This window comes from Lissotriton helveticus, chromosome 1_1 (assembly GCF_964261635.1).
Source record: "Lissotriton helveticus chromosome 1_1, aLisHel1.1, whole genome shotgun sequence".
Lineage (NCBI taxonomy): Eukaryota > Metazoa > Chordata > Amphibia > Caudata > Salamandridae > Lissotriton > Lissotriton helveticus.
The window spans coordinates 527679611-527699187 of record NC_136057.1 but is presented as its reverse complement, the minus strand read 5'-3'; the positions used below and the strand labels follow the sequence as shown (position 1 = coordinate 527699187).

General features: G+C 49.1%; 1 protein-coding gene across 2 annotated transcripts in view; it reads right to left on the bottom strand.

The window, feature by feature from the left end:
- The window catches only part of CD9 (CD9 molecule), a 202411-nt gene that overhangs the window by 4089 nt on the left and 178745 nt on the right, over positions 1 to 19577 (bottom strand). For both annotated transcript variants that reach the window (XM_078673990.1, XM_078673991.1), the window contains exon 7: positions 5862 to 5945. In XM_078673990.1, the coding sequence (XP_078530116.1) occupies positions 5862 to 5945 (84 nt within the window). The remainder of the gene's footprint in view (positions 1 to 5861; positions 5946 to 19577) is intronic.

Sequence of the window (19577 nt, the reverse complement as noted above, 5' to 3'; positions counted from 1 at the left end):
GGACTCATTCCTAATCTCACAGTGCACCAGGAGAAAGATTCCACCTGAGGTTGTTTTTCCCCAGCAGGCGAGTGGTGTAGAATGGAGAGTAGAGAAGCAGAAAAACATAATTGTATGTATGTGTATGGTATTTCTATAGGAGAAACCTAGGCAGAGGAGCACTGTACATGGTATACAAGCATAAAGACAAAGAGCATTAGAAGAGGAAAATAGGTTGTGTATGGTATATGCACTATGATATCGTGTTCTTTAAAGAGGCAAGTTGTCAATGTTTTGCTAAATGGGAGCAGCGCAAGGCGGTCCTGCTGGAAAAGGGGATGTTGTTCCAGAGCCTGGGTGCACAGATGGAAAAAGCGTGCGGTCTGGTTTTTGCTTTTTACACTTATTAGTCTGCAGTCCGATAGTGTCCTGGATGTAGGTGTGCTCAGAATAACCAGAAAGCTTAAGCTGATCTCCAAATTAAGTGTGGGTGCTGGTTGTGATGGCTTTCTAAATGATGCAGATTGTTTGGAGTATGGTGTGGGCCGAAAAAGGGAGCCTTTGGATTTCCTTCTGGATTGGGGTGATGTAATCATATTTCTTCAGTCAGGCCCTTGGTGAGAGTTTAAGAGGTGCTGTGTTGTGTAGGATACCGCTTAAGCATGCTAGTTTGGAGTCTGAGGTCATGGAGTATGGCATTACCACCATCAAGATGCAAGTGTACAAAGGCTTGAACAGCAGTTCAGAAATCCTATTCTGAAAGTAACAGTTTCACTTTCTTTGGAAGAGAAAGTTGGTACCATGCCATTGTTTTTGGCATTGTGTTCCTTGAGATTGCTGTCCATGGTGAGAGTATAAAATCATCAAGGTTTAACGCCATCAACCTACATGTCATTGGGACGGGTATCTTGTTAGTTGTCCTTGTCAAATAACAGTTTTGTCTTGGTTGAGTTGGGCTTCACGTAGGCACTGGACATCTGTGTCTGGACGATGTGCAAGAAGTTTGATGTCTAAAACAGAGTTGTGTATCATCGGCAAATTATTGGATCTTGTTGCTATTTGCTGGCAGTAGTGCACCAAGACTGTCCATGTAACGGTTTGTAGATAACAGGATACAGTATGGAGTCAGGGTCTGTTGTGGCCAGGAAGAGCCCAGGTCAACAAACGCATGTTGATCGGAAAGGTAGGAGGAGAACCAGTGAACGGCACAGTTGGGGAAACCCATTTGAAACTCAAAGGTGCATACTAGGGTGGTCAACTGTTAAGGCCGCCGAGATCCAACAATATCACATGTGTACAGAGTATTATAACTTACAAAGGCGGAGGTTGCATGTGAATCTATAGCACTACAAGCTACAAACACATGGTTATAGGGTAGGTTACATTTTCTGTTTGTAGCATGTGTTTCTGCATATCACATCCTCCACTACGACTAAAAATCACTACTCCCACATCAAGTAGTAGGTACCAAGCTGTTGTTGCATATGTTTGAAATAATGTTTTCAGCACTGACAAACCAAAGCCTCTTGCTGATTTTGCATTTCCACACAGTGGTGCTTTGTGAATGTGTGTGAAGTTGATCAAGTGACCGCTTCAAGTATGTCTACAATTGGTATCTTTCCTGAAAAAGGCCATATTTATATCCTTCTTTCTAGTGAAATGTACTTTGAAAACAGCAGTGTAGGTTTTACCTCTGCATTGTTATGCTTATGTCACTATCCATCTCACAATACTACACTTCCAAGTGAGGCCTCAAAAAAGCAACAAACAATTGCTTGACCATGCGGACAGATTTTGTCCTCTCATTGGTGCCCCCATTATATCTATTATGAGTAAGGGCATCGCTGCCATTGTCTCAGGATGTGGAAAGATCGGCAACTTGTCTTATTCACAAGAAAAACAAACGATTTTGGTACAAATTTTAGATTTGTGAACTTGTAGAAAAGGTTCCTCCACTTGAGCGCTTGCAACTCTCCTCGGTGAGTTCATTGTGGCTAGGAAGACTACTTTCCGAGAGAACTACGTCACACAAGAGTAATGGCTCAAATGTAGGTCATGTAAGTTTTGTTAGAACCATATTTAGGGTCCTGGTAGGGGAAAGTAGAATCCTAGGAGGAATAATTCTTTTAAGCTCCTGACCCCCACAAAACATGCTTTAACAGAAATTTTGCAAGTATTATGTGCTCTATGTTGCATGTAAGCTGCCACCCCCGCTAACTGTAACAGAAGTATATGCTAATTCAGCATTTTGAAGGTGCAGTAGGTAAATTATATCCTGCAACATTGCTTTGCGTGGCTCTATTTGTTTACCTAGGCAGTAATGGATAGATGTTTTCCATCTTCAGGCATAGGGCAACCACATGGTTGGCTTGTGTGCATCACACAGGATTTTCAGGCACTCCTGAGGTAGTTGTAACTACCCAAACTAAGACCTCAGGTGCCAAAATTCCTACATTCATTCTTTCTGGTTTTGGGGTCTCCGCTCACCCTGAAGGGAAACAGATGGATCTATATTTACAGTAACATCGAATACCAAGACAATTTTACCTATCTTGGTGTAACCAGAATCAGAGTTATGGATGTTTGTCTTATTTTTCTCACTATGTGCAGAATCCGAGGCAGTGGAGAAAAATTGTTAGCGAAGACACCGGACTAATTAACCAAACGTTAGGGAGCTTTGCATTTTGTACAGTGGCAAACAGACTGTGGCATTGTCCCATTACTAAAAGTACCTTTGAAGTCCTTTAAGATGCATCTACCACTCGTAGCATTGTAGATGCACACTGCTTAGAAGGTCTGCAAAGCCACTGTCCACCCCAAGGAGATGCTGCACTAGTAATGTGATGTGATTTTGCAGGACCCAATGCCAGATCTTTTGGGCTAGGGCCAACAGCTGAGAGCGAGTATGCCCCTTCTTCATTATTGGAAATAGTACATTGCTGCTATGGTATCCACGTTTACTGAGGCGATTTTTAAAATGTGAAACGCTTGGAGGCAACGGGTGAGGCATTCCCGCTGTTCTCGCATCCAGAGACCTTGAACAGTCATGTGGTTGAGATGTGCTCCCCCATCATATGAGTGCGGTGTCAGTGGTAATGCTCACCTGCCCTCGAGGGTCCAAAAATGGGCACTTAGCAATAACTTCTTGTTCTACGAGTAGTGCATGCCGAATTCTGGTCTTACCAATTCTGGATTTATCCCATTGATCCTCACTTGTGACCATCACTTCGACACTTTTGCACTGAACACGTGCAATTTTGTGAGTGACACTATAGCGAAGTCTCATTTATTGTGTTCACTGCATTTTATCCAGTATTAATGACGTGTGCTGATCATATAACGTTTGCCTTGCCATAGCGCACCAATTACTCATGTATATGCATCAGTATGCATTATACACCAATTTTGAAGTCTGGCTTTTTCATAATGACAAGGAAAACGTTCTTTAAGTCTGAAACAAAACAATCCTCGGCAAGGGACACTTTGATTTCCTTGGGAGCTTTGAACGAGGAATACACATCTGAGCTGAGGGCATGGAAAAAACCAGGCCTCATCTGTGCTTTTCTTACCTTACCTTGGAAAGCCATAATAAAGATCAGCTGCAACATTCTTAAAGCAAAGTCACTTACTTGAAAAAACTTTGTTACACAGAAGAGGTAAGCATATCGGAGGCCATATAGTAAACCTGTAAGGCCACTTTGGAGCAAAGATAGACTTAGCCAGTGGCTACAAATAGAGAGGTTTTATCATGGAATGTTTGGAGCATTTGGTGCTTGGATTTAATGAGCACATTATATGTTGCAATTCTTTTTAATATACTGTTTCATCACCTGTTTAATTAAAATCATATTTGTTTTTGTACTAAAATCTATTCATATAGTCTGTAGTAGATTAAGTCATTCATTTTAAATAAAGCCTTTTTAAATATATTTTGTGGATTTCTTGTATATGTTCATTCTCGGGGGGGGGGGGAAGAGGCTATGGAACTGATAAAATAATCTAGTAGTGTCACAGGACTGATTGTTACCCTATAAGCACTATCATAACGTATGGTATCAGAGGTACGTGAGTTACAGTCCTCTTGACACCCTCCCAGCAGTCCCGCATTGTTGGGTCAGCATTCACTGCAGTCACCCTCCACACCAGGGGCATTATCTCCTCTTAAAAGGGTATAACCACCTGGTAGGTCCACGTAACCTGTCTAAAATCATGAGGAGATAGTCCACATCTCACACACCCAGTAGAGTGTTAGATAAAATCTGTGTAGGCGCTGCATTGTTAGGTATGCTAAAACATTAATCCAATTGCCCACATTAGCTACTTTTTTAATTTGTGCGGTCAGTCAAATTAAATTGCACTGTACATGATGCACCGAGATGCCTTTGGGCCTTCGCATGCGCTTTATAAAAGTTCAAAATAAATAAATATGTCTCGCTGTGCATGGACCTTCGGGGCCGCCTGACCCCACATTGGCAGCCCTGAAATCAAGCTAGGTTGAAGCGCTCAATGTTTTTCTCATAGAACTTTAAGGCATACGTTTTACGGTTAGCCTGCCCTACCGTCAAGCAAGACCATAAATATAAGATAAGGGGGAAAGCAGTGAATCCCAGGACCATTTCCTGCATGGATGGTCGTGACAAAATATTTGATACATTTATAGTTGCAAGTATCATTGCGTAAGTAAACAAAACAAATTATGAGATTACAGCTGGTCATTATGAAATGTTCTTCTGAAAAGGCACACATTTACTTTTTTTTTTACAGACCTTAAGTCAATCTTTGAGAAGGTGAATCATTCATTGTCAGAACAAACATTACTAGACAATTAGATAAATCTGGATTAACCAAGGATCAGTGCAACTTTGCCAGCCTTTTAAGGGCAAGGGGCGAAATCATAGGTAAGAGTCAACAAAGGCAGTGTGGCAAATCTAACCTGCCTTAAAATACTCACTAAGGATATAGATGCGATCCTGAAGAAACTGGAATGGGTGGCCTATATTCAGACCCAAATCTTGTTTACAAGTTAATGTCGTCGTCCTTGCTTGGTCAGAAAATACTTATCAGAGGCCCTCGTAATTGTTGAATATACATTATTTCAAATTTTGCCGGATTTTGAAAATTCTAAAGTTCATGGTGTCGATCTAGTTCAGAAAAGGCTTTTAAGGATAGGTTTCTCGGTCAACTTATTTCAGCTTGAATGAGTCTATATGTTTACGAGCTCAGGATTGCCTTTTATCGGATACAGGAAGCGTAGTAGTTCAGGTCACAAATCACTCACTTCACCGAAGCAGTACAGAGGTTGAACATACTTTGTGTGACATCAGTTTCTAATCCATAAATATCAGGGATCGTTTTATTAATATCATGTCATAGTATCTTTTTTGAAAAAAAACATTGGCTCTGCTGTTGAGCGCAGCTAGCCCTAGAAGGTACTCATGTCACTGTTTATATTTTTAGGCATCTAGGAGACTGTACAGACTTTTTTTTATTATTTTTTAAATCATTGCTAATCACAACTAATTTTTCCTAGAAGCGGGAAGTTAATCCTCGATTCAAATGAACTACAAGTTAAGCAAAAACTCTGAGTATTCGCCCCTTTTTAAATGTTCAAGTCTGTTTACTATTTATATGTCAAATAAATAGAGGTAAGCAGAAGCTTTCAAATGGATTTAAATAGAAGCTTGCTCGCCTGTCAGAGAATTTGAGACATAAATTAATCAGGGACTGTTTCCTATAGATATTTGGAGTTGTGCCCATGGTTTAATGCATCTAGTCCTAATGTTAGGAAAAACCGTAAGGCAATCCAAGGGCCAGGTCTACCAACAACTAATACTAAAAATCCAGGAGGTACCAATTATTATACAGCAATTCCAAATACTAACCATCACAATGGCAATTCCAATCCCAACTGCTCCAATTATGTGAAGCTTTGATTTAAAAACTTCCTCGATAGCACTTGGACATCCCTGCAAAAAACAGAAGAAAATTAGATTGTATCTTTCAATTGCATCATAATGGACACATGCTAAATAAATACTTGTATGGTACACGTAGTTTTGGAATAGTAAATCTACAGACATTGAGGTTTACGGTTACAGGTATACTTTTTTTTTTTAAAAATAGCCATTTCATCATGAACTTTTCAGAACATAGGAATATCTAGTAAAATAATGAAGCAGTGTGTTGTGGGTGAAATTAAACCACCATTTTGTATTTTCAGCAGTGAAGAAACTACTGTCTGGAATAATAGAGCAGCTATTGAACATGGCAATACTAAATACAAGGAAAGGTGGGCTTATTACCTGTGAGCGTATCCAGGTGCTGGGCTGAGGGTCTCAGTCGAAGAGCCAGGTCTGGAGTCCCTTCCTGAAGTCAGTCAATGAGGGTGCTGTTCGAAGGTATAGGGGAAGGACGTTCCAGGATTTGGCAATGAGGTGAGAGAGGGATCGACCTCTGGTCCGGCAGCAGTGGAAGCGCGGTATCTCTGCAAGGTGAGCAGAGCCAAGGTTTCTTGATGATTGGTGGAAGTTCAGGCGGTGGTTTATGTATGCTGGTCCTTGGTCGTAGAGGGTTTTATAGGCATGGGTCAAGAGCCTTAAGTGGCATCTCTTCTGGATGGGGAGCCAGTGGACGTCTCTAAGGTGCCGGGAGATGTGGGTTCTTTTGGGCAGGTTGAGAATCAGTCTGGCTGCTGCATTCTGGACCGTCAGGAGTCTTATCAGGAGTTCTCCCGTGGTGCCTGCATAGTGTGTGTTGCCCTAGCCTAGACAGGTGGTGATGAGGGCCCAAGTCACTGCTTTCTGGAGGCTGGTTAGTAGCCACTTGAAGATTCTGCAGAGCACATGAAGCGTGTTAAAGCAGGCTGAAGCAAAGGTGTTGACCTGTCATTTCATTAAGAGTTTGCGGTCAAGGGTGATGCTGGGGTTGTGGGGGGTGGGTCGGAGTTCCAATGGTACCCAGGAGTCATTCCTCAGGGCGATGTGGCTGCCGAAAATCAGCACTTCGATGTTGTCCGCTCTGAGCTTCAGGCAGTTGTCTCTCATCCAGGCTGAAACATTTTTCATGTCGTTGTGAAAGTTTTCTGCCGTAGTAAGGTCCGCTGAGAGGGAGTACAAGCCGGGTGTTGTCGGCATAAGGAGAGGATGTGGATGTTATGGGTTCTGAGGGCATCTGCTAGCGGCGTCTTGAAGCTGTTGGAGGGTGACATCAACATCTACAGGACACCTCGTGAGACGCCGCAGATGGTATGCTGGGCTGTGAGGTGAAGGGAGGGAGACAAATCCTCTGTATGCGTCCCATGAGGAAGGGTGCCATTCATCTAGAAGCTTCGTCCTTTATGCCGATCTGGTGCAGGCTGTTGAGGAGTGTGTGGTGGGAGATGGTGTTGAAGGCAGCGGAGAGGTCAAGAAGGATCAGGGCGGCTGCATTGCCTCTGTCGGTTACAGATGTCATCGGTCGTGGTGATCAGGGCTGGGCCGGGCGCTGTGGTTGGCTCTGAATCCATATTGAGAGGGATCTAGAAAGTGGTTTCTCTCGAGGTGTTCGGTGAGTTGGAGGTTGATGGCCTTCTCCAGGACTTTGGCAGGAAACTGGAGCAGTGAGATGGGGCAATAGCTCTGTATGTACTGCAGAGGATTTCATGAGAAGAGGTTGGACCTCTGAGTGTTTCCAGGCATTGGGGCAGGTGGCTGTGGAGATGGAGGTGTTGAGGATGGTGGCTGATCTTGTTAGCTCCAAAGTTGATGAGCCGATGGGGGCACGGGTTAGTGGGTGCACCCGAGTGGGTGGAGCTCATTAAGGCCTTGGTGTGGAGTTGTTCCCATGTGGTGAGAGGGTGGTCGGTGGCTGTCTTCGCCTAGGTTGCAGATGTTACGAGAACACAAAGAAGGCTCCCATACCTCTCCTATATCATGTCTGGGGCAACCAATTCTGATATAACTAGGTACTGCTAGTTTACTCCATCTAGACCACTATCTGTGTTTAACAAAACAGTGCCCTTCATATTCCACTGTTAAGATCCTGGCTGGGCTTACACTGTTTTAAACAAACCAGTTCCAATTCACAGGTCACATCCTATGACCAGTTTGTTATGATGTGTACAATATGCTGTTCTATAAATGCTCCTTCTATCCGTTGCTCTCAAATATTGTTGTCAGTGATAGCCACTGTATAGTTCTGATTAGGTCTTAATTTCTATGAAAAGCATTTTTAGCTCGGCTTATAAAACTGTTGCAGTTCGATTACTCTGCACAAAACATCCAGAGTGTAAGTTGCTAACGTACATGTCACGTTTGTGCAAAAAAAGTTACTTTTCTAAATTAACTCCAAAGGAACTTTTGCACTGTGCTGCATCAAAACCAATTAACAGAACTACGCCAAATTTGGCATAAAACTAGTGCTTCAAGCAGTGACTTTCTTTGGATTGGTGTAAATCCATTCAATAGTTTCGAGATTTGCTTTACAAAAAGGTGTTTAGTAGCAGGAGTCTTCAGAACCAAGGCAGCAGTAAGGTTAACTGTAGTTCACTAACAACGAATGGTGACTTGAAAAGTATAGGGTCACATGTACAAAATTAGGAATGGAGATGTCCTAATTGAGATTCTTACCAAATCCAATTAGTTAATCGCAATCCCTGATGCAAGAAAATGTACATCTTTAAAATAGCGATTCCTAGTGGGTGCAAATGACCGATCCCATGAACGTTAATGACGCAGGTTGCAGTTTGCGACCCATCAGAATGATGGATGATGGCCTGCTGGGATCAGCAGACAACCATATCTACGATTGCTTTTTAATAACGCATTTTTTTAAATTTTTTTTTTTAAATGCAGCCTGTTTTCCTTAAAGGAAAAAAGGGCTGCATTTAAAAAGAAAAAGTAAACTTTGAAGTTTAATTTTTTATGAGTAGGCTCTTAAAAATATTTGCTTTCCAGTCTCAAAGAGGAAGGGGTTCCTTAGGAACCCCTTCCCAGTTGTGAATGGGTTACCATCTCCTTCAAGGAGTTGGTAAAATATGAATGTTGGTCGAAAAACACTCCTACATCCCATTAAGATTCGGAATTTGGAAGGGTCACCCTAAACTCACCTCTTCCAAAAACCGAATCGCAAACACAAATTTTGATTCAGTAACATGTTACTGAAGCACTTGTTTTATGTATATTTTTAAAGGTATTTTTGTGGTTGGCAACTGCTTGATTGGGCCATTTACAACAGCAAAAATTATTTGTACATATGGCCCATTGTTCCCCATATAGATTCTCTTTTCATTTCAGGGATTTGTGCAAGTTTCTTTTTCTTGTTCATTCAAATCAAAATATACAATTAAAAAAAAATTGAAAAGCCCTCAACCACGCTATAGAGTGTCTCGGTGCTAACAGATCAGAAAGCAGGAGAATCTATTTGTGAGAAATTAAAACATCTCATTAAAAAGCCAAGTCTTCAACTGATATCTAAAAGACTCCAGATCCTTAATGGTTCTGAGAGACAACGGCAAAGAATTCCAGCCTCTGGCAGCTATGATAGAAAATGAAGAATCACCCCATCTTTTCTTCTTTGTCTTGGGCACCACTGTCAGTAAAGCACCCGTAGAGAGCAATTTTCTTGGAGGCTGATAATGCAGTAGCCTCTTGGAGAGATAGCTGGGGCCAAGTCTGTAAAAATCTTTGTGGGCTAAGGTCAGTCCCTTAAATCTCACTGTTGCCTTAGCTGGCAACCAATGCACATCTTGGAGGCGGGCATACACCATGCTGCTCCTAGGAATCTTGAGTAAAAGCCGAGTAGCAGTGTTCAGCTCAATCTGCAATCTTTTTAACAAGTACTCTCGGAGACCCCAGTAGAGAAAATTCGCATAATCCAGCCGGGACATTAAAGATTTGATCGCCAACTTTTGACAGAAGTGGGAAGCATATACAAGAACTTCTTCAGCATCCTGGGGAGGCCAAAACATGTCAACCACGCTCTCAACTTGGCAATTGGAGGGTAGATCACCACATTTTATTCCTAAATTACGTACTACAGTAGAAGGAGTTGGAGGGCAGGATGAATTGGATCAGATCTCACCTCCCCACAGAGGAGGTAGGGAGCCAAAAACCAACACTTCCGTCTTGCTAGTGTTACATTGGAGATTGTTCAGAGACATCCAATTGAACACTGCTGAAAGGCACGATCTGAATCCAACCTTGACAGTTGGCACATGGCCCTCCCATGTTGCCATCAACTGTGTCATCGGCATAGGAAAAAATCTGCAGCCCAAAAGACTCTGCCAGAGCTGCTAGTGGAGCAAGATCAATATTAAACAATATTGGGCTTATCCCCGAGCCCTGAGGAACTCTGTACTTCGAAGGCTTCGGCTCAGAAGCAAACAGTGGCATCCACACCGCTTGAAATCTATCCGAAAGGAAAGAATTTAGCCACTGTAAAGTGGTTCCACCCATCACGATATCCTGCAAACGTTGCTGTAGGATAGGGTGGGAAACTATTGAAATCCGCCGAAAGGTCCAGCAGCAATAAGGACACCTTTCCACTTCAAGTTTAATAACATCAAACTTCAACTAAAGCGTATTCTGTGCTAAAACCTGGCAGAAAGCCGGGGGTAGTGAAGGATGAAGCAGTCTATTTTCTACAAGGTAGCTGGAGGGATGAAAATTAACCAGTTTCCCAAGGATTACTGAAAAGGCCAGCAGCAAAGAGATTGGCCTATAATTGGCCAAAATGGATTTATCCACTGCTTCTTCAACAGCGGTATCAATTTAGCCTTCTTCCAGCACATTGGACAATAGCCTGTCGTATAGATTCATTTAATAATTAATTTAGAGCCAGAATAATGGCCTCCGCATTAGTAGCAAGACTCTGAGAGGGGCACAGATCCGTAGTAGAACCCAATTCACAGGTTTTAAGAGGATGCATTGAGTCTTCAAGAGAGAGGAACCCACCATGGATAGCCATACACTGGGCTACTTACATGCCTCCGGCGATTACGAAATGGAGGGCTGATTTGTTGGAGAGTGCGAGGGCCAAGGGGTGTAGATTTTGGAGAGTGGGCACGGCAGAACGTATGGAGTGAGACCTTCAGTTGTGGTCGAGTGCTCAGACCAGCTCGGATTGTGGTGTGTCTGAATAACTCTAGTGCTGGGTTTGGTTGTGGAGGCTGGGTGCCCCCACACCGCAGTGGCGTAAAGAAACTTGCGGGGCCACCCTGCAAAGTGCATGGATGGGGCCCCCCAGGGTCTAGAATCAGTGAGGAATTCATCCCACTCTCACTATACCCCTGCTTCAGCAACCAGCAGAAGTACACCGTTGAGTGGTTCAACCAAACATTACTCATGGACGCACCTCCCTCAAAATGACTGTTAGAAAAAATAGGTCAAGAAGATGACCTGCATGATGGGTAGGTTTTTCCACTAATTCAATCATATTCCAAGTGGATATTATGTCTCAAACGGGAGGGATGGGAATCAACAAGCTTATCTAGGTGTATATTTTTAATACCAAGCACTGTAAAGTTGGAATGTTTTAACATGAAGCTTGACAATCCTTCCTCCAAAGATGACAAAACGTTGGAGGCCAAACATGAAGGTCGATAAATTAGCAACCCTGACACGGTTTGGTTCGGGCGGGGAAAAACAGAAACCCCGATATTCTGCACCCAGCAATTCAGTGGTCTCAATACCTCTTCTGTCCCTTGCACCTTCATTGATCTGCGTAAGTTCCCAGTTCCTTCAAGGATCTATCTTTTGCCCGTTCAAGTATCTTGGTCTTCGGAAATGAGACAAGACAGTACCAGGCAGTCCCAGCTGTATTTATATTTTCTTGACTGTCTATTCTTTGTCCTCGCTGGCCTGTAAAGTCTAGAAGTCATCAGAGACCTGGCTGGTTGTTCTGCAGCTCTCCACGGAGGGTCAAGATTAACTTCCTCAACTGCTGCAAACGAACACCCTTCCTTGGGTACAGGCCCGTTAGGTCATCACGGCGGTGGGTCCAATGTGACCCTGGTTAGATTGAGGATAGGCCTACATGCACACAAGCACTGCACCCTTAAAAAAAAAAAAAGAAACACCTCCTGTCTCAATGGAAGGCTAACATGGCAGCCGGCATCTTGTGACTACAGCAAACTTTTTCAGAGTCGGAGGAAAAAACAAAAAGTGGTCTGCTGCCCTAACAACAACCAGGTAGAATGATGTGGCAGTAACAGATGGCACCAGAAGCAGCCTGCTTTCACATAACACACTAACTTGTCGTGCATACTTTGTATGGAGCCTGCTGTTTGGGGAAATTGTGAATTAAGTTGGAATCCTACCTTAAAAAGCTCTCATACCTTCTGAGAGAGCCTATTTGAAAGTAGGATACAAGAATACAGACTGATATTGTACCCCTACGTCGACAAATTCAGGGTGGGTGAAATGGGACTTCATGAGAGCCATGTTGCAGGTGAATTTAAATGTTTTAATATTAGAGATAACTGCCCTCTAAATCTGTATATCCTTTCCCTATCTGGATCCTTAGACACTCCCTGGTTAATACATCTGATGAATTAAAAAATCTCACTAGAAGTGTGAGGATCTTTCCCTTCCTCCAATGGAAGAAGTGTGAGGATCTTTCCCTTCCTCCAATGGAAGATCTGTAGATTTTCAGAGCATTCGAGGATCTGGGCAACCTGATCGGATTGGCAGAACATGCATTTTTATTTTGCAGTAGACATCACAGGATGCGAAGTACCTAAACCAGCATCCTGAAAACAGTAACTGAGTGGCTACAAAGTTAATGGGGCGGGGGGAGGACCTCCCCTGAACCCGGAGAGGATGTGTGCTGGTCCCGGATGAGCCGAGAGACCACCACAAACAAAACCACTGTTTTCTCAATGAGCACACAATCAAAACCAAGTGTATGCAGATCTGTTATTTCTTTTGAAGTTTTTTTTATGTTGAAAAAGATAAAAAGAAAATACAAGGCAATGATGAACAGAGATAATGTGCAGGGAGAGACTATAAACCGAGGATGTTTAAGTGCCCACAGTCTGCTGCGCACAGCCAAAGGCCCTGCTCAGATAGATTGGAAACTGGGGGCCTGGTACGGAGGCTGGCTTTCGGTCTAGCCCTGCTCCCAGAGCCCTCTGCACAGAGGCGGAAGATCTGCCCAGTTGTTTTGGTGACAGAGGCTTGTGCTAGCCCATTGCCCAAAGTTTGCTGATGAAGGCCATATGAATCCAGTCCCAGGTCATGGGGGCTAATATACAGCCTGTAACCAGAGCCCATTATGAGTGTGTCAACTGCACAGCAGGTGAAGAAAATGCAGAAGGATCAACGTGTGATTTGCAGCAAAAGAGGTGTGTAAGGAGCGTGGGTCGGTAGTCGCATAACTGTATGCCAAGCCCTTTTGCCAACCTCCACAGTGCACACCCGAAAACAGTCTTAAATGGGGGCTCGTCACACAGGATACTGAGCACAACCCCTGTAGAAGAAAAAGGGCATGTCCCAAAACACAATACCATGCATTTTCCATTGACTTCTTTAAGAAGCACCACTGCAAAACCTGCTTAACGGAATTACAGCAAATTTAGAAGGAAGCTGGATCTTGGTCCGCAGATTGTGGTTTTTGTAATTTGGTGTAAATCTGTTAATTGGCTTTTGCGAAACATAAGTTAAACAAGCATTTTCAATGCAATAGGTCTCGCATTAGCAAAGTTTGAGCTATTGGTATTGTAAATGACAATTTTTTATTTATGTTTTGTTTTTGAAAATAGCGAAATTAATAGCTTCGTCATTTACAATGCCAATAGTTATACCTTTCGCAAATGTGACACCTATAGCATTTGTTGCAATATGTGTTGTATTTACGTGACTTACATGTATTGATATTACAAAGGCTTTTAATTTTTTTTCAATAATTAATACTTAAATAAAAGTTATTGTAATTTATAATGGCAATAGCTTAAACTTTTGTAAATAACTTTTGTGAAGATTATGTTCCGTGTATTTTATTGTGAAGAAAATCCAAGAACAGAAGTGAAATATTAACATCTTTTTGTTACACTTGTAATAAAGCTTGAAACATTGAGAGAACATATTTGAACCAGGTGCTGTTGAATGGTTGCACAGATTGATGCTGTGGTAGCGCTGATTGATGTTGTGATGGCGAACGAGTGATGCTGTGGCGTTCAGTGATGTTGTGGTAGCGCATAGTGATGCTGTGGTGCCCCTGAGTGATGCGGAGTGATGCTGTATGCTAGGTTTTGTTTTTTTGTGAGAGGGCGTGAGGGCGCGCGAGGGGGGGCATGAGGGGGGGCATGAGGGCGTGCGAGGGCGAGGGCATGCGAGGGGATGCGAGGGCGAGGGCATGCGAGGGGATGCGAGGGCGAGGGCATGCGAGGGGATGCGAGGGCGAGGGCATGCGAGGGGATGCGAGGGCGAGGGCATGCGAGGGGATGCGAGGGCGAGGGCATGCGAGGGGATGCGAGGGCGAGGGCATGCGAGGGCATGCGAGGGCGAGGGCATGCGAGGGCGAGGGGATGCGAGGGCGAGGGCGAGGGGATGCGAGGGCGAGGGGATGCGAGGGCGAGGGGATGCGAGGGCGAGGGGATGCGAGGGCGAGGGGATGCGAGGGCGAGGGGATGCGAGGGCGAGGGGATGCGAGGGCGAGGGGATGCGAGGGCGAGGGGATGCGAGGGCGAGGGGATGCGAGGGCGAGGGGATGCGAGGGCGAGGGGATGCGAGGGCATGCGAGGGCATGCGAGGGCATGCGAGGGCATGCGAGGGCATGCGAGGGCGAGGGCATGCGAGGGCATGCGAGGGCGAGGGCATGCGAGGGCATGCGAGGGCGAGGGCATGCGAGGGCATGCGAGGGCGAGGGCATGCGAGGGGATGCGAGGGCATGCGAGGGCGAGGGCATGCGAGGGCATGCGAGGGCGAGGGGATGCGAGGGCGAGGGGATGCGAGGGCGAGGGGATGCGAGGGCGAGGGGATGCGAGGGCGAGGGGATGCGAGGGCGAGGGGATGCGAGGGCGAGGGGATGCGAGGGCGAGGGGATGCGAGGGCATGCGAGGGCGAGGGCATGCGAGGGCGAGGGCATGCGAGGGCATGCGAGGGCGAGGGCATGCGAGGGGATGCGAGGGCGAGGGCATGCGAGGGCGAGGGCATGCGAGGGCGAGGGGATGCGAGGGCGAGGGGATGCGAGGGGATGCGAGGGCGAGGGGATGCGAGGGCGAGGGGATGCGAGGGCGAGGGGATGCGAGGGCGAGGGGATGCGAGGGCGAGGGGATGCGAGGGCGAGGGGATGCGAGGGCATGCGAGGGCATGCAAGGGCGAGGGCATGCGAGGGCGAGGGCATGCGAGGGCATGCAAGGGCGAGGGCATGCGAGGGCATGCGAGGGCGAGGGCATGCGAGGGCATGCGAGGGCGAGGGCATGCGAGGGGATGCGAGGGCGAGGGCATGCGAGGGCGAGGGCATGCGAGGGCATGCGAGGGCGAGGGGATGCGAGGGCGAGGGGATGCGAGGGCGAGGGGATGCGAGGGCATGCGAGGGGATGCGAGGGCGAGGGGATGCGAGGGCGAGGGGATGCGAGGGCATGCGAGGGCATGCGAGGGCGAGGGCATGCGAGGGCGAGGGCATGCGAGGGCATGCGAGGGCGAGGGCATGCGAGGGCATGCGAGGGCGAGGGCATGCGAGGGCGAGGGCATGCGAGGGCATGCGAGGGCGAGGGCATGCGAGGGGATGCGAGGGCGAGGGCATGCGAGGGCGAGGGCATGCGAGGGCGAGGGCATGCGAGGGCGAGGGGATGCGAGGGCGAGGGGATGCGAGGGCGAGGGGATGCGAGGGCGAGGGGATGCGAGGGCGAGGGGATGCGAGGGCGAGGGGATGCGAGGGCGAGGGGATGCGAGGGCGAGGGGATGCGAGGGCATGCGAGGGGATGCGAGGGCATGCGAGGGGATGCGAGGGCGAGGGGATGCGAGGGCATGCGAGGGCGAGGGCATGCGAGGGCATGCGAGGGCGAGGGCATGCGAGGGCATGCGAGGGCGAGGGCATGCGAGGGCATGCGAGGGCGAGGGCATGCGAGGGGATGCGAGGGCGAGGGCATGCGAGGGGATGCGAGGGCGAGGGCATGCGAGGGCGAGGGCATGCGAGGGCGAGGGGATGCGAGGGCGAGGGGATGCGAGGGCGAGGGGATGCGAGGGCGAGGGGATGCGAGGGCGAGGGGATGCGAGGGCGAGGGGATGCGAGGGCGAGGGGATGCGAGGGCGAGGGGATGCGAGGGCATGCGAGGGGATGCGAGGGCATGCGAGGGGATGCGAGGGCGAGGGGATGCGAGGGGATGCGAGGGCGAGGGGATGCGAGGGCATGCGAGGGGATGCGAGGGCGAGGGGATGCGAGGGCATGCGAGGGGATGCGAGGGCGAGGGGATGCGAGGGCATGCGAGGGGATGCGAGGGCGAGGGGATGCGAGGGCATGCGAGGGGATGCGAGGGCGAGGGGATGCGAGGGCATGCGAGGGGATGCGAGGGCGAGGGGATGCGAGGGCATGCGAGGGGATGCGAGGGCGAGGGGATGCGAGGGCATGCGAGGGGATGCGAGGGCGAGGGGATGCGAGGGCATGCGAGGGCATGCGAGGGCATGCGAGGGCATGCGAGGGCATGCGAGGGCATGCGAGGGCATGCGAGGGCATGCGAGGGCGAGGGCATGCGAGGGCGAGGGCATGCGAGGGCGAGGGCATGCGAGGGCGAGGGCATGCGAGGGCGAGGGCATGCGAGGGCGAGGGCATGCGAGGGCGAGGGCATGCGAGGGCATGCGAGGGCGAGGGCGAGGGGATGCGAGGGCGAGGGGATGCGAGGGGATGCGAGGGCGAGGGGATGCGAGGGCGAGGGGATGCGAGGGCGAGGGGATGCGAGGGCGAGGGGATGCGAGGGCGAGGGGATGCGAGGGCGAGGGGATGCGAGGGCGAGGGGATGCGAGGGCGAGGGGATGCGAGGGCGAGGGGATGCGAGGGCGAGGGGATGCGAGGGCGAGGGGATGCGAGGGCGAGGGGATGCGAGGGCGAGGGGATGCGAGGGCGAGGGGATGCGAGGGCGAGGGGATGCGAGGGCGAGGGGATGCGAGGGCGAGGGGATGCGAGGGCGAGGGGATGCGAGGGCGAGGGGATGCGAGGGCGAGGGGATGCGAGGGCGAGGGGATGCGAGGGCGAGGGGATGCGAGGGCGAGGGGATGCGAGGGCGAGGGGATGCGAGGGCGAGGGGATGCGAGGGCGAGGGGATGCGAGGGCGAGGGGATGCGAGGGCGAGGGGATGCGAGGGCGAGGGGATGCGAGGGCGAGGGGATGCGAGGGCGAGGGGATGCGAGGGCGAGGGGATGCGAGGGGATGCGAGGGCGAGGGGATGCGAGGGCGAGGGGATGCGAGGGCGAGGGGATGCGAGGGCGAGGGGATGCGAGGGCGAGGGGATGCGAGGGCGAGGGGATGCGAGGGCGAGGGGATGCGAGGGCGAGGGGATGGGAGGGCGAGGGGATGGGAGGGCGAGGGGATGGGAGGGCGAGGGGATGGGAGGGCGAGGGGATGGGAGGGCGAGGGGATGGGAGGGCGAGGGCGAGGGGATGGGAGGGCGAGGGGAGGGCGAGGGGATGGGATGTGAGGGCGAGGGGATGTGAGAGTCAGGGGGTGCGCGAGGGGGTGCGCGAGGGGGTGCGCGAGGGGGTGCGCGAGGGGGTGCGCGAGGGGGTGCGCGAGGAGGTGCGCGAGGAGGTGCGCAAGGGCGTGCAAGGGCGAGGGGGTGCAAGGGCGAGGGGGTGCAAGGGCGAGGGGGTGCAAGGGCGAGGGGGTGCAAGGGCGAGGGGGTGCAAGGGCGAGGGGGTGCAAGGGCGAGGGGGTGCAAGGGCGAGGGGGTGTAAGGGCGAGGGGGTGTAAGGGCGAGGGGGTGTAAGGGCGAGGGGGTGTCTTGTACAGTGTCCAACATGGTGGGTACTATTCTCAGATGACTGGAATGAGGACTGACTTGAAGCACGTGAAACTGTCCCATCCAGAATCTTGGTAATGTCACCAGAGCCGTAGGGTTTAAATTGTCTTTGTTCTCTTCCTCATCTACATAGATTCATTCACAGCCAACCACAGCATAGGTTAACATGTCTATACGGAGGATACAGATGTCCATCTTGAGACACCGCAGGATATGGTAAACTACTTGAGTCCAATAGAATGATTCACCCATGCTCAATGGATCAGCTTCAACTGCCTCAATGAAGCTAAGTCCATGACCATGCTGCTTGGCTCCTGGAATGCTACAGTACTTCTGACCTGTTCGATCCCTTCAGATCTTTCACACATAATTTACAGCATCACTGCAAAATTAGTTGGGGGGGGGGGACATGGGGGACGAAATTACAAATTAATTGTAAAATTTGATAGTTATTGTTTTCCAAGATTCATGAAATTTGTGACTTTTTGCTAAAAATTGGGTGGACAAAGGAGAAATTTCCCAATTTTGCATACATATACAGTTCAGCTACTTTACTCCTATCCAGTTGGACACAATACTGGGAGGTTTTACCGCAGCCATAGTAGAGCACACCAGTTACTTTACTTAGCCATTTTCATATTCTTCCTCATATTAATCAAGCGTAAATCTCCCTTTCCAAAAGTAAGCTACCACGGTCTGATACACTGGCATAATGGGTGATAACATCCATTTACATGCAATGGTAGGGCGACTGACTGCCCAGTAGTTGCCCTCTCTTAAAAGTGGTAATATTGTCCATTTAATAGCAGTTTGACAATGAAGTGCTACTGCTGACCTTCCTTAAAACACTGCTGCCCTACTGAAAAGTAGTTAGAGTTTCGCCTTAAATTCCCCGTAACATGCCCAGTCATCCCAATGAAGAGAACTGATCTGTTCCCAATTAGTAGGCCTGCAAAAAGGGGCTGATCTGGCCTTTTACTGAAGTGAAGTCATGTGCAGAGAGCAGTGGACGCTGGACTATTGACTGGACTGTTTACCAGCAGAGAAATGGATATTGAACTCTATAATGTTGACTTGTAGGTACTTTCAATATTTAAAACAAGGGCTGGCATTCCACACTTAACTAGCAGGGTGCTCTGTGGACGAGCCAGCGCTGAGGGGTGCTCAGCCAATGGCGCGCTAGCAGGGCGGAGCCCCAGAGGTGGCCGAATGGCAGGGGCTACGAATCCTGCGCAGCCGCCATCCTGCACCGCCGTGCACCGCAGACGCCGCTCCCGCAGCAGAAAGTTAGCAGGCTGGAAGTTGTCAGCCTGTCCCTGGCCGCGTCGCCCCCACCCGCCCATCGGGAGCCGAGGACCCGGCGTTCCAGAAATGATTGTCCCCAACAGCAGCGGTGAGGAGCGGCTATCGGAAGCAGGTGAGAGGGAAGCCCCGTGGGGGCCCGTGCAGGAGCGGACTCCCATAGACTCAGACTCCACCCTCCCTCCGCGTGTCTGCTCGTGTGTGAGTGTGGCTGTGTGTGTGTATGTGTTATTCACTTGCTGGGAATGAGGGATAGGAGATGTGCACAGCGCAAGGCTGTACGTGCGCGCACACGCGATAAAAACGCTGACGACCATGCGCGTGCCCATCCCCTGTCCAACATTCCCAGCAAGTGCATAACAAT